Here is a 14,935-nt window from a genome sequence, read left to right as displayed (position 1 = left end):
CATCACATTAACCAAATGTCACAGCTATGTAGAGAACAGATTTCCTGTGGCAGTGGAAGCCAGGTGGCAACCCAGCACAGACCTCAGTGGCTCTGCAGGAGAGCTGACAGACACCCCTGGCCACCCCATTGCTCGGACTGAGCCAAAACACAGTTCTGTGACTGTCCATATTCATTAACGCTTTCCAGTGAGAAAAAAGCCCATGCATGGGCTGGGGATATAGCCTAGTGGCAAGAGTGCCTGCCTCGGATACACGAGGCCCTAGGTTCGATTCCCCAGCACCACATATACAGAAAACGGCCAGAAGTGGCGCTGTGGCTCAAGTGGCAGAGTGCTAGCCTTGAGCGGGAAGAAGCCAGGGACGGTGCTCAGGCCCTGAGTCCAAGGCCCAGGACTGGCCAAAAAAAAAAAAAAGCCCATGCATACCTCATCTGACAAACAGCAGGCAGGGAACTTTGCCTCCCTAAATGCACTGTGGGTTTGTCCCTCTGCCCTGAACTCATTCTAACACCTTGGAGGGAGACCACAGCTTTTCCTCCCACAGGCAGTTGTACACACTCCCTCCCCATGGTTTATGTGGGGTTGGGAGAGAAAAGCAGTCCCAAACCCTAACACAGAGAGTTGATAGGCAACGAAGCTAGGTAAACTTTCTAACCTGTCATGTCAGGAAGGGGGAATTCTCTATAGTCTCCAGAAGTATATTGTATGAGGAAATGAATGAATAAGCCAAAATGTCTACAAGGCCTATTTGATCTGCCTTCCAAAGATGAGTACACACAGTAGTGAGTGTGTGCGCTGGCACTGGGGCTTGAATGCAAGGCCTTGCATCCTCACTTGGCCTTTTTGCTCAAGGATGGCACTCTACCAATTGAGTAACATCACTTCTGGCTTTTTGCAGTTAAATGGAGATAAAGGGCCCCTCAGTCTTCCTGGGCTGGCTTTGGAGCTTGATCCTCCCATCTCAGTCTAGCAAGTATGACAGCAGCAAGGATGACAGGTGTAAGCCACCAGCACCTGATTCAAAGCAGTTTCTTAACAGAGTTGAGCCAAGTTTGTTCCACAATTTCCTGCTTCATCCAGGAACACACGCTGTGCTGCAAGTAATCAGCTACTTCTGTTGGAGAGAAGCAAGACTTTAATGAAGAATGCTACAAGTATCGACAATAATTAGCTCTCATTTTTAAAAAAGATTACAGAAAACACTTTACTGAAATTTTTTGCTAAAAAGACAGTCTTTCGGGATGTCTGACAGCAAGCACGACGCAGTACAAAAGGAGAAGGGAATGTTGAATTCCAGCACGTGACACTAACAGCACAATTAGGGAGTGGGCGGAAGCAACCATTTCACAAAGAATGGAATTAGGCCATTATATTCAGCCAGGACTTCTTTTTTTTTTTTTTTTTTTTTTAAGCTTTTAAAGTCCAGCATAAGGAAAGGAACTGAGAAAGGAGGTGGCAGGTAGGGGGACTAAGCTTATCTACAATCACCATTTTACCAAAAAAACACACTGGTTCAACCACAGCAAGTGGAGGATAAACCTGCCCACGTAGCTCAGCACGTATTGAGAGCAAATGCCAAGGCAGTCAGGTCTGGGCTGACGTCACAAGTGGCCAAATGGTTTTTAAAAGGAATCTGTTTCCATGAGGACTGTCATTGGCCTGGGCTCGCCACAGACGGAGACCCTTCACGTCTGTGTTCCGAGGCCGACACTCCATGAGGGACCATGCTCACGTTGCTGGTTTTCACAGGTCATGGCGTTCTGTGGGTCTTCTTGGACTCCATTTTTTCCTAGGAGAAGGCTCTGCAGATTAGTGGGGATTTCAAATGTAAGCAAACCACTAAAGGGAAACACTAGTGATGACCTGGCGCGGGACACGTGCGTGCCTGTCATCTCTGTCAAGGACACAGGCAGCGTCTGCCTTGGCCTCTTAGCTCCATGATCTCCCACAGAGATGAGCTGGATGGAAGCCTCCTCATGTTGGAAGGGGGTTTTCCCCCGATTCTCATTCCTGCTCGGGGACTACTGTTAGAACCAAGCTCCTGCGAATCCTGTGGAAACCAATGCCTGTTTCAGTTCATGCCAAGTTTTTTCATGGTCCGCCAGCGATCCTTAATCATCACAGCTGTTCGGTTAACAAAGGGGTAACCTTTAGAAATGGCAGTCCAGTTTCCTTCTCCGTACTTCTGTACTCCAGCCTTGATCCACTCGCTTTCTTCTAATGTCCACTTCTGCAAAAGAAAACCAAGACTTATCAAAACCCACTCTCGCCCTATCTTCTCCCACACAGTGACGAGAACAACTCAATATCCCAGGAGAAGAATCAGAACATGGCGTAGACTGTACGTGAACACTGGACCTGGACATTTAGTCATGTTCAATGTCCTGCCACGTCCTTCTCAACTAACAGTCACTTCTGTGTTCCAATCTCCAAACGCGCAAATGTTGTTCATGCTCCAGAAAGTGTCAGGTGCTGTCCGCCTAGACTTTTCTTCTACAGAAGAACTATCACTTGAGCTTAGTTTGAATTCTTTCAAAAGGGATTTTTATCAGGCGATGGGTAGTCTTTGCCTATGAGAAGAGGGACTTCTTTTACCTCTGTTCTTCCTACAAAACTTGCAGCGCAGAGGTTTAGATTACCTGCTTCTTTGCCATTATAGTGCTTGTGTTGTCTTCATCCGGTGCTGCTGGGAAACATGAAGCAGAGGTTCACTTTAGAGCTCACCTTTCTCCACAACCACCACAAAAAACAGAGATGATGCCCAAAGGGAAGACCTGATTCCAATTTCACAAACACAGAAGGCTGGGGATACAGCTCAGGGCAGAGTGCATGCCTAGCATGAATGGGTCTTAGGTTAAATCCCTAGCATTGCAAAGCAAAACAAATTTTGCAGACATTGAAGAGAAAAAGGACATCAATAAGGGACAATTAATTTTGTCTTGCTTATACACGCCATTCAGCCCATAGAATCTGTATGAAGGAAGTGCTTTACAAACAGGCTTTCAGTAAATGTTGGTTAAAGATGAGAGTTCAAGCACTTTTAGTGAAGCCATTATTATTTTTATTTATTTTTGCCAGTCTTGGGGCTTGAGCTCAGGGCCTGGGCACTGTCCCTGGCTTCTTTTTCCTCAAGTCTAGCACTCTACCTCTTGAGCCACAGCGCCACTTCTGGCTCTTTCTGTTTATGTGGTGCTGAGGCAATTTATGATGTTACCAAGGGATTCATCGTATTTAAAATCTTAATTGAAGGCTGAGGTGTAGCTCAGTGGTAGAGAACTTGCCTAATGTGTGGGAAGGGGTTCAAGAAGAAAGAGCGAGCCTGGGGTCGACGGCTCAAGTCTGTAGTCCTAGCTACTCAGGAGGATGAGATCTGAGGACCACAGTTCAAAGCCAGGCTGGGCAGGAAAGTCTGAGAGATGCATCCCCAATTAATCACCAAAAAACAAAAGAAAAATCCAAGAGCAGCGCAGTAGCTCTAAATGGTAGAGTGCTAGCCTTGAGTGAAAGCGCTCAGGCACACCACCCAGGCTCTGAGTTTAAGCTCACAACAGACCAAAAAACAAAACAACTTTTTTGTATGTATATCATATATGTGCATGTATGTATGTAGCTAGAGGGTGTACAAGTATAAAACAGATGACATTTCAAGCACGCATGCATGAACATGGAGGACAGGACAGGAAGCAGACTCTGCAGGAATCAAAGTGAAGTGGGCAGCCACAACACTGCTGTGATTAGACAGCAGAGGCCATGCATGTCTATTTCCTAAGTGTCAAGAGGCCAGGCTTACCTTCCACTGCAAACAGTTCGTCCTCTTCTACCCACCTCTCCTTTTCTTCAACCCCATTAGAGTTGTTCCACTTTCCTCTGGATAGCCTGAGGGGTGATCAACAAGGTGTAAAATACTCAGCATGGTCACCCCAATTTGTTGACCTTAGCTCACTTAAATATTTCCCAAATCAACCCTCCTTCCTGGGCTGGCTCGGGAGAGCCACACAAACACCATGCCCCAACCCAGCACCAAGTACACATCACCCCACTCAAACCTGCTCCTTTCCCTCGTCTTGGTTAGCTTTTTTTTGTTTTTTAATTTTTGTATGGTTTTTGATGGTACTAGGATTTGAACTCAGGACTTCCTTGTGCTTCTTTTGCTCAAGGTGAGCACTCTGCCACTGCACCATTTCCAGATTTTTTTGCCTGGGCTGGCTTCAAACCCCAATCCTCATATATCAGCCTCCTGAGTAGCCAGAATTATAGGCGTTAGCCACTGGTGCCCGGTTTTTTCTTTTGAGACAGGGTCTCACCAAGCCCAGGATAGCCCCTCGTAATTCTGTTTCTGCTCCCTAAATACTGGAATTACAGGCATTCATGACATATTGGGCAGTTTTGACTCTATTAAATGCCTCTGCAATGCATCCTAGAATGGGCCAACTTTCCCCCCTTCTTCATTTCCCTCATTGTTCCTCTAGTTCCAAGTTCTTCCTCTCTGAAAGCCAACTTAAGATGACATCTCTCCTCCATTGTATGCTGGCTTCTTTCTGCCTAGCCAATGGGCCCCAAATGCTGGTACGGCTTGCTGGCCCAGCTTCCTACCAAGAGGTCTACTGCACCCACACCACAGCTTACTTCTAGAGCAGAGCCAGGCTGCTCCATTCCTTCAGCACAAGCTCTGCACTTTCCTGCCTTGGCCATATCCTACTCTTTTCACCCGGAAGTCCTTCTCTGCTTAGTGAACTCCTAGTTGTCTCTCCAAGGCATCATTCTCAAGACACTCCCTCTAATTCCTGGCCCCACGTCCTCTGTCCCATCGCACACTGATTCTGCTTTCTAAGTGGTCATCACACAGTGTGCCACTAAACATGAACTCCTTAAAGGCAGGAGCCAGATCACTTCTAAACACCTAGCATGTAACACATACCCTAACACGCAGATATGCGACCTAAACTATACTGGGAGTATCAAAGCTACACAAAGGGTTGGGCACACACCTATAATCCCAGCTACTCAGGAGGCTGAGATCTCAGAATTGTGGTTTAACAGACAAAACTCTGAGACTCTTATACCCAATTAGCCAGCAAAAAGCTGGAAGTAGAGGTGTGGCTCAAGTGGTAGAGCATTCGCTCTGAGCAAAAAAGCCCAACAAGGCTGAGAGGCCCTGAGTTGAAGCACCAGCACTGGCACACACATGCATGTATGTGCACACACATACACACCCACACAGCTACACGAAAGAAATAAATCAAAGATTAGAATACTAAAAAATCCTTCCTGTAAACATAAAATGCAAAGTATTTGGATCTAGAGTCTCCCCTCAAAAAATCCTGCCCCCAAATCTAAAACATAATGAAGTATTTAAGTACATCTATGCTCTGCCTTTCCTAGTCAAATTAACTGTAAGCACCTGATTAATGAGCTGCCTGCCCTCCAGAATTGTAACAAACATATACATGCATCAAGTCTTGATGAATTTAAACACATCAGAACCTGTAAAAGTTGACACACAAAAAAAAGGAAGTGTGCCTCAGCAGTGGAGTGCCTGACTTAACAGTCATGAGGCCCTAAGTTCAAATCCCAGTACTGACAAGATTTTCTAAAAGTTGGCAAAAACAAGAGACTAAGTTCTGCATCATTCCCTATGGCAAATGGCATTTCTTGTCAGGGTATTTAGCATGTGAATAATGAAGGCAATTAGGTTAGTAAGTATATAGGCTTGAAAAAAAATTCTTTGTGCTCCCTAAGTTTTCTAAGAAGTTATCTATGCCAGTGGCTGAGCTCTAAACTGCTGTGCTCAAGACGAGTGCTCTACCACTTGAGCCTATTTCCACTTTTGGCATTCTTGATGCTTAATTGGAGATGAGTCTCTTGGACTCTGATGACTGGCTGGCTTTGAACTGCAACCCTCAGCTCTGCCTCCAATGGCTAGGAAGAGAGGTGTGGAGCCATCCATAAGCCTACAGGTTGGGGATGTCGTGTTTGAGACAAAGTGAAGAACAGTTGCAGGAGGCCTTCCTTCTAAGGAATCGCAGTGCTAATTACTGTTGGCAAGCAGAAGGTAGATGGGTCACAGTTTAAGAATGCTATGTCCTCATCCGCTGCTGGCATACAGGCACTTGAACTCTGCTTTTCCTGCTGCTGCTCACTGCCCCTGCCAGGGAAGGAGCCGAGGCCAGAGGCCGCCTCCTTGGAAGACAGCCCTTCCGGAGTCCATGTGCTCCCTGGTGCAATTACAACTTACTGAGCTCCAGCGTAGACGAGGCCAGCAATTCACCTGTGGCTGATATAGGGGACAGAGAACTCACGTGGCCCACAATAACTTAAGAGCGTTAGTCCTCTGCTGGCTTTACGGATGGTTTGCATGTTGTCCTTTAAAACGCAAGACCCAAGGATACTCATTTTCCTTGGTTAGCAAGTACCTAGTAATACGTTGCTGTGTGCCAAGTGCTGTGGGGGAAAAGCCTAGGATATGACGTGCTCCTCCAGGTGATCTCCTAGGGGATCCTTCCTTGCCCTCCCAGAGGGACACCTCACACAAACTTCCGGTAGAGCAGGCACTCAGCTCACTTGCAACCTGTCTCCAGCTCCCTGCCTTTCCTTGGTGGTGCTCCATGGGCCTTTAGAATTATTTGGGGCACAGTTCCCCCCCCCCCAAAAAAAAAAAAAAAAGCAAGCAGGTTACACAGCATTCTCCTGGGGTAAGGAGCCTGGAAATATATACTTTTGAAAACACTCTGCAGGTAATTATAATACAAAGCAGTTGAGAGGCTTCAATGAACTCAACCTCTGGCCCATCTGCCATCCCAAATGTTACTCCCTTCTCTCCCACACATGGGATATTTTGCAGCACTCCAGGCTGGCCCTAGTTCCCATTCCCCAGAACCCCTAATCCCCAATCTTACTGCAACTTCCTACTCAGTCTTTAAGGCTAGCTCATATGCTCCTCTGCAGTTTACTCTGACAGCTTCCCCCAAGTACTTCCTTTACAGCAGGGGCCACCAGAACACTTTCCTGTAAGGACTGGACAGCATTTTCAGTTTTGCAAGCCTTATGGTCTTGTGGCTACTTGACTCATGGCCACGGCACCATGAGAAATCTATAATCGATGGATGTAGCTGTGCTTTATTTACAGCCGGGCACCAGTGGTTCATGTGTTTAACTCTAGCTACTCAGGAGGCTGAGATCTGAAGATCATGGTTCAAAGCAAGCCTGGGCAGGAAAGCACGTGGGACATTCATTTTCAATTAAGCACTAAAACCTGTGGCTCAATTGGTAGAGTGCTAGCCTTGAGCAAAAAAGCTCAAGGAGTCAGGTGCTGGTTGCTCACGCCTGTCATCCTAGCTACTCAGAAGGCTGAGATCTGAGGATTGCAGTTTAAAGCCTTCCCCCAGCAGGAAAGTCTGAGACTCTTATCTCCAAGTAACCAACAGAAAATCAGAAGTGGAGCTGTAGCTCAAAGTAGTAGAGCACGAGCCTGGAGCAGAAAAGTTCATCAGAGCCCAGGCCCTGAATTCATGCCCCACAACCAAAAGTAAAAAAAGGTCAGGCATGAGCCTGGGTCCTGAGATCAAGCCCCAGGACCAGCCCCCACACACAAAAAGAACCAAAGGAGGGAGGGAACGGTTTACAAAACCAAGTTTCAGTGAATCTGGCTCAAAGGCTGGTTTGCCAACCCCTACTTTGAGTCCCTAGTTTACTTCATGCTTTTGTCATGCCATACCTGACAGGTGTGTATGTCACCATCCCCACAAATACTTCTGTTAACAAAACCACGCAATCCTGCAGTTCCCTAGCCTTGTTTGCTTGTGGGGGCAACAGCCCCATGCACAGGACTTCTGTGAGGATAAATGGTTCATGTGTCAAATGAGCACAGTGCAGAGCTGCGTCAGCTATGCCGACTAAAAATCCAGTGACTCACTTCCAAGTGCAAGTGGTGGTGCACATGCTGCGTTACAACCTGTGCCTTACACCTCAGGACACCCAGCAGAAGGCCATGGCAGGAGTCCCCTGACAACTACAGCAGGGAGCAGTGGTGAAGATGACAATGGTCGCCGATCAGTGAGGTGGATCACTTACAGCGGGGTGACAGTGAAGAGTTCATGGAGGAAGTGGTTTTAAGAGGCAAGATGGAGTCATGGGACCCAGGCTCTGAGCTTCTGTATCAAGACCGACCTGAGCCAGGGTGCTGTTTGCCCACACCTATAATCTTAGCCCTTAGGAAGATGAGATCTGAGGAGCATGGTTTGAAGCCAGTCCAGGCACAAAAGTCCATGAGACTCTCATGTCCAATGAACCACCAAAAAGCTGTAAGTGGAGATGGGGCTTAAGTGGTAGATTACCAGCCTTGAGCAGAAAAAGCCAAGTGAAAGCACAAGGCCCGAGTTTAAGCCCTAGTACTGGCACAAAAAAAAAAAAAGAAAGAAAGAAAAAGATCAATCTGGCTTAAACAGCCTAAAGCCCATCTTTGCCACTTTCAGCTGACTTCTACGCCTTCCTGGCCTGCACAATGGACTAGCATACCACCTCACAGTGTAAGGACTGAAACTCAGGTAACACATGAACAGCTTCTCTCCCCTTGGAAGATGAATGGGACTGTGACAAGCAATGATGGAGGGATGACAGTCCACTGTGGGGAATGAGAAGCAGCAGCAGCACACCAGGAGAAAACAGGCAGTGTGTCCCAGAGAGCAAGCACACTGCTTTGCCTGGAGGTGGACCCACCGGAGGGCATTATGGGCAGCAAGACTTAAAGCTAGGCTGGGAGTCAAATGAAAGTGCTCTAACCACTGCCCCACAGTACCTAGCAGAATGTGCAAGATTAGCAGGTATCTACTCAATTTCTCAGAGTCTCAAATGCTCCTAGGCGCACAACTTTGTAAGTATTCAGTCTTTTAGAACAGATCAAGGTGCAACGTAGCCCGATTCTCACAGCTTTCTTGGAAGAGAAGCTTGCTAAAAATGAAATCTGCGATGGGAAGGAGGCTGAGAAACCTTCCATCCTCACTCCCGCCCTAGGACACTGCTGGGCAGCCTATGTGCGGGGCTTTGGAACCGGCAGGGAGGCTATGTTGTCACTCCCTGCTCCCAAGTCACATTCTAGCATGTCGAGTAAGCCTTGGTGGTGAGTAACTTAGTTCAAAGTTACTTCATTCACAGAAGTAATCCCAGGCCCAACCAGGACCGCCAACCAGCCCCCAAACAGCTACAAAGGTCTTCGTACTTGGCATTCTTCTCTCCAGGCCGCGTGTGGCTGGCAGCGGTAGGCTTGGATGGTGACGCTGGAATGGACTCCTGGGAGGAGTTGAGGCCTGGGCTGGGCTCAGTACCCTGGCTGTCCTCTTCTAAAATCAATCTGCTTATTGTCATACGCTTGTTCTTGGGCTGCAGTTCTGAGCTGCCCTCCCCCTCAGGAGCTGAGCTTTCATTTTCATTTCTTCTAGGTCTCTTGTTTTTGAGAGCTACTGATGATGGGGATGACTGATTAGGAAGGACCAGATCCTTCTGGTCCAGTTTGGAGAAAGCTGCCTCTGGGTCCTGTGCACTGGATAGAGCCTTGAACGCGGCTTTCAGAGTCCTAATCCCAATGGTGGTTGGAGTACTTGGCAGTTGCCTACAAATAAAGCAAACACACAAGGGTCAGTTCACCACTGCTGACGCTTGTCCTAACAGGCACTACTTCTCAGTGGAAGGTTTCTAAGTAGAAAGAGGACTCTTCATTAAAACACAATCATACAGGCCAGTGCAGTGGCTCGTGTCTAGAATCCCAGCTACTTGGGAGGCAGAAATAGGAAAGAAGTGGTTTGAGGCCAGCCAGGGCAAAAACTTTCATCTCAACAAACAAGTGAAGCGTGGTGGGCCATGCCAGAAACCACAACTAACAAGGACGTGTAGGTAGAGGATTAAGGTTTGGCTCTATCTCAGGTTTGTCATTTGGCATGTGATGTCACCTGTATTAATGTTGATGTGATAAAAACTCCCTCATCTTTACAATAAAAAAAGAAAAAAAACAAAACACCAAAAGGTCCTACATTTATTGAAGGCTGACTCCCACCCTAAGACTGCCCTGCAATGGCTTTAGGCTACAAGCAACAAATTTCTTCATCTGAAAAATAACTAAAGCATGGAAGGCTAGAGTTGTGGTCAAATGGCAGAACAGCTGCAAGCACAAAGCATTGAGTTCAGAATCCAATACCACACACACACACAAAATTGGGCACAATGGCTCACATCTGTAATCCTAGCTACTCAGGAGGCTGAGAATTAAGAAAACCCATGAGACTGTCATCTTTAATTAATCACCAAAAGGCCAGAAGTGGAGCTTAGCTCAGACAGTAAAGCACTTGCTTAAGCAAAAGACCTCAGGGACAGTGCCCAGGTCCTGGGTGACAGCCCTGTCATGTAAGTGGCAAACTGATGGCCTGCAAACCCAGATGGCAGATTATGGCTTGTTGTAACCCATGTAAAGTTTTTCTTTTTTTTTAAATGGACTATCACAATTTAAAAATTGAGAAAGCTCATATACCCAAAACCCAATTACCCCCACACTCCAACACATACATAAAATTTGAACTGGATGGAGTGTGGGTTGGCTTGGACATTTCTACATACCTTTCCTTAGGTCTATACTCTTTTTTTTCTTTAAGGTCCAAGGCTGGGACTTGAATTTGGTGCCTGTGGATTTCGCTCACTAGCAAGTGCTCTATCCACTGACCCATGCCTCCAAACCCTTCAGTCCTATAGTCTTGCCTCTCTTCTCCTGGGACCACTTTGCTCCTTTGTATGTCCCCCCAGGCTGCTGTGGCTTGAATAGGCCCTGTATGATGCCCTCCCTCTTGTCCATCTCTACCAGGTTGAAACTGAACCTGGTTACAGAATTTAGAGATGGGGCTCTAGGAGGGCTCAGGATGAGACAACGGTATCAGGGTGAAGCCTCTATAACTGAATACTGGTGGTGCTGTAAGAAGAGAGCGACTAGGAGTCACAGGCAGATGCACCTACACTCTCCCTGTCACCTGCAATGTGATGACAGGAAAGGGGCCATTGCTACTCATAGGCTCTCAACAGTCTATACAACTTCAAGCTAACAAGAAACCTCTTTTCTTTATGACATTGTTAGAATAATGCAGAGTGGACTAGGACATGGGTCTCCTCAGATGCATCTCAAATTGAGACGGCTGACTTTAGCTGCCACACTTGGGATTCCTCCTCAAAATTCCCAACACTATTGTAAAGGCATGAGTGAGAAAAATGGGGACCCCACCTTTAAGGAAGAGCTTGCCAGAATCTTCTGTGGGGGATCCCAGACATGTCATCTTTGCCACTGTCTATTGCCCAGTGTAGTATCCCACTAACCCAGTACTGTCACCTCGAGGAACCGATCTTCTTCAGTGAGCTCCCCAAGGTCACGGAAGGCACCCTCACCTTGGAGACTCTCTGAGGGGCTTTTCCACAGACTCTGATGCTGGCTGCTTATCTACTTTCACTGTACTTGAGGCAGCAGACTCAGACTTCAAAGCCTTTTTGGCCATCTGGGGAAGGAAGAATGTCATCAGGAAGATGAAACAGAATCTCACTTATTTCTGCTTCTTTCACTGTAAATATACTCAATACACAAACAAATTCCGCTACAAAACCAGTCCAGACATTAATGAGAGGACATAAATGAACATGACCTAATGAAAATCATCTCAAGCCAGGTGCCAGTGGCTCAGGCCTGTAAATCTTAGCTACCAAGGAGGCTCTGAGGATTGCAGTTCAAAGCCAGTCTGAGCAGGAGATTCTTACCTGAGACTTATTTCCAATTAACCACTAGAAAACCAGAAGTGGTGCTGTGGCTCAAGTGGTAGAACACTAGCCTTGAGCTGAAGAGCTGAGGATTGGCGCCTAGGCCCAGAGTTCAAGCCCCATAACCAACAACAACAACAACAAAAATCATCTCAAATTTGTCTTCTTTCTTGCTTCAAAAAACAGTAACACTGCCAGCCACTTGTGGCTCATGCCTGTAATCCCAGCTACTCAGAAGGCTGAGATCTGAGGATAGTGGTTTGAAGACAAGCCCTGGGCAGGAAGCTCAGTGATAGTGCCCAGGCCTTGAGTTCAAGCCCTAGGACTGGCACAAAACACATTTATACCCCAAAACAAAACAGTAACAGTTCCCCATGTGGATCACAGTTGTCTTCACTAAAAGAGAACTCACTTTAAGTACCACTGACTCTCTTGACATAGCTAGACCTTTTAAATATTTCAGACATAAAATAATACCACACTTTTACTCTGAATATATCTTCTGTCCTTCCAATCTCAACCACAATCCAGTTTTTGGCTCCCAAGTATACTTTTAGAGTCATGTATGAAAGTCAAATTTCTTTCCTCTTTTTTTTTTCTTTTTCTTCTTTTTTTTTTTGCAGGTCCTGGGGCTTGAACTCTGGGCCTAAGCACTGTCCCTGAGCAATTTTGCCCAAGGCTAGTACTCTGCCATTTTAAGCCACAGCTCCACTTCTGGCTTTCTGGTGGTTAATTGAAGATAAGTGTCTCATGGACTGGCTCTGAACTGCAATCCTCAGAGCTCAGCTTCTTGAGTAGCTAACTATATTTACTCTAATGATTTTTTAGTTTGTGTTAATAGAATTTTATAACAATCCATACATAAGATATGTATAAATTATATATAAACACACATATATACTATATACATACATAAATGTATATATATACATGTATACACACATATACATACATACAGATTTACTTTTGTGTCAGTCCTAGGGCTTGAACTCACGGCCTGGATGCTGTCCTCAGGGTTTTATGTTCAAGGCTAATGCTCTACCACTTGAGCCACAGCTCTACTTCTGGCTTTTTGGGTGTTTACTTGGAGATAAGACTTTCATAGACTTTTCCACCTGTGCTGGCTTTGAACCAGGATTACAGGCACCAGACAGTGGCTGTTTTCTATCTCCCTATGACTCTGGCTTTAAGTATTTCCAGTCAAATCAGTATCAGTGTCTGTCTTGTTTTGTGCCAGTACTGAGACTGAACTCAGGGCCTTGCATTCGTTTGGCTTTTTTGTTCAAATCTGAGACTCTGCCACTTGAGCCACACTTCCTCTTCTGAATGGTTGTTTTAGTTTTGTCAGTCATGAGGCTTGAACTAAGGGCCTGGGCCTTGTCCCTGAGCAATTTTGTTCAAGACTAGCACTCTACCACTTTAAGCCACAGTGCAACTTCCAGTTTTCTGATGGTTAATTGGAGGTAAGAGTCTCACAGGGACTTTCCTGCCTGGGCTGGCTTTGAACTGGGATCCTCAGATCTCAGTCTCCTGAGTAGCTAGGATTATAGGTGTGAGTCATCAGTGCACAGTCTCTTCTGACTTTTTGCTGGTTAGTTGAAAATAATGTGTTCTTAGATTTGTCTGCCTGGGCTGGCTTCAAACCTGGATTCTCAAATTTCAGCCTCCTGTGTAGTTAAGATTATAGGCAGGAGCCACCAGAGCCAGCATATGTGGTGTCAAGAACTGAGAGTCCCACTCTCACACACAGACACAGGAGCAGAATTGTCTTTCAGTTACTTGGAAGGCAAAGAAATGGAACACACTTATGCCAGGCTCCAGTATCCTGACATGTGGCTCCTTAGATACGCTGAACTACCTACCTGCTTTTACAAGAAAGCTGAGATCGCCCAAATGACTGCTAGGTTCCTTCAGGGACACTACATTAATACAGGATTAACAGATCTGCTGTCATCCTCAAAATCCTGCCTTTGGGGGCTAGGAATGTGGCTTAGTGGTAGAGTGCTTGCTTAGCATGCATGAAGCCCTGGGTTCAAATCCTCAGCACCACATAAACAGGGGAAGAAAAATCCAGAAGTGACACTTTGGCTCAAGTGGTAGAGTGCTAGCCTTAAGCAAAAAGAAGCTCAGGGACAGTGCTCACATCCTAAGTTTAAACCCTGGGACTGGCAAAAAAAAAAATTTTTTTTTTTAAATCCTGGGTTTGGTTTTGTCTGTAATTGGTTGTGGTGGTGCTGAGCACCAAACCTTGAGCCTTGTGCTTGTTGAACATGAACTATACCACTGAGCTACATCCTTTGCCCTTTGGTATTTTTCAGATAGGAATTCTCCATAGAGACCAGGCTGACTATGAATTTTCATTATTCCTGCCTCAGTCCCAAGTGCTAGTAGTACAGACACACCACTGTCTTAATTTACTCTCTTTTAACTATATCATACTTTGCAATCACAACTTTCTCTGTGTCAGGCCTTTTTCCTACTAACAATCCCATCATGCCACATCTACCAAACCAGTCTTCCTAATTCTTCTCAAATTTCACCTTTTTGGGGACATATGAATGTGAATGTTTGACTTTAACCACGAATGATAGATCACATGTAAAGGCAGTTAAAAAGGAGAGGAGGTGGGTAAGGGAGGCCAGGTGTGTTCTAGTCATCTGTGCCAGTATCTGCACCTTGGTGTTTTTGAGGCATTTAAAGAAGACACAATTCCATCTTAAGTCTTTTGCTGTGGTTTCCTAATCCCCTGCTTTCCTCAAGGGCACGCGGTGCCTACAGGAAGGGAGAAGGTGAAGACATACCGTGAGGAGGTAGGGCTCAGTGTCGTCCAGGTGGCTCTCCAGGAAGCGCAGCATCTTTTGCTGGAAAGTCTCATAGGAAAAGTTCTGGATAACAGGGTGGGCCAAGTTCTTTTCTCGGATAATGTTCAGGAGATCATTTCTCAGTTTCTACACAAAGGACCAACGTTGTGTGAGAAAGGAAAACAGCAGTAAAAATTCAATGTGTTAGAAGACTATCAGAACTTTTGGTGCTCTCAGTAAAAATCTTCAGCACATGTACAGAAGGAAAGCTCAACACAGAGGACTGATCAATAAGTTATGGTTTAGACACAATGAATAACCATGAGGCTGTAAAAAAGAGGTAAAGCAAGCAGTGA

General features: G+C 46.0%; 1 protein-coding gene across 2 annotated transcripts in view; it reads right to left on the bottom strand.

Annotated features, from left to right (window-relative positions):
* Positions 1 to 529: 529 nt before the first annotated feature.
* Positions 530 to 14,935, bottom strand: part of Terf2 (telomeric repeat binding factor 2) — a 32,601-nt gene continuing 18,195 nt past the window's right edge. Inside the window, exons 5-10 of one of the 2 annotated variants that reach the window (XM_048355235.1) lie at positions 14,580 to 14,726; positions 11,416 to 11,522; positions 9,215 to 9,604; positions 3,791 to 3,876; positions 2,640 to 2,686; positions 530 to 2,230 (exon numbers count right to left, since the gene is read on the bottom strand). In XM_048355235.1, the coding sequence (XP_048211192.1) occupies positions 2,072 to 2,230; positions 2,640 to 2,686; positions 3,791 to 3,876; positions 9,215 to 9,604; positions 11,416 to 11,522; positions 14,580 to 14,726 (936 nt within the window). In that variant the 3' untranslated portion in view covers positions 530 to 2,071. The remainder of the gene's footprint in view (positions 2,231 to 2,639; positions 2,687 to 3,790; positions 3,877 to 9,214; positions 9,605 to 11,415; positions 11,523 to 14,579; positions 14,727 to 14,935) is intronic. The other variant, XM_048355236.1, reaches the window with a different exon arrangement.

Source organism: Perognathus longimembris, chromosome 10 (genome assembly GCF_023159225.1).
Source record: "Perognathus longimembris pacificus isolate PPM17 chromosome 10, ASM2315922v1, whole genome shotgun sequence".
Classification (NCBI taxonomy): domain Eukaryota; kingdom Metazoa; phylum Chordata; class Mammalia; order Rodentia; family Heteromyidae; genus Perognathus; species Perognathus longimembris.
The sequence above is the reverse complement of the archived record's forward strand: the minus strand, read 5'-3'. Positions and strand labels throughout refer to the sequence as shown.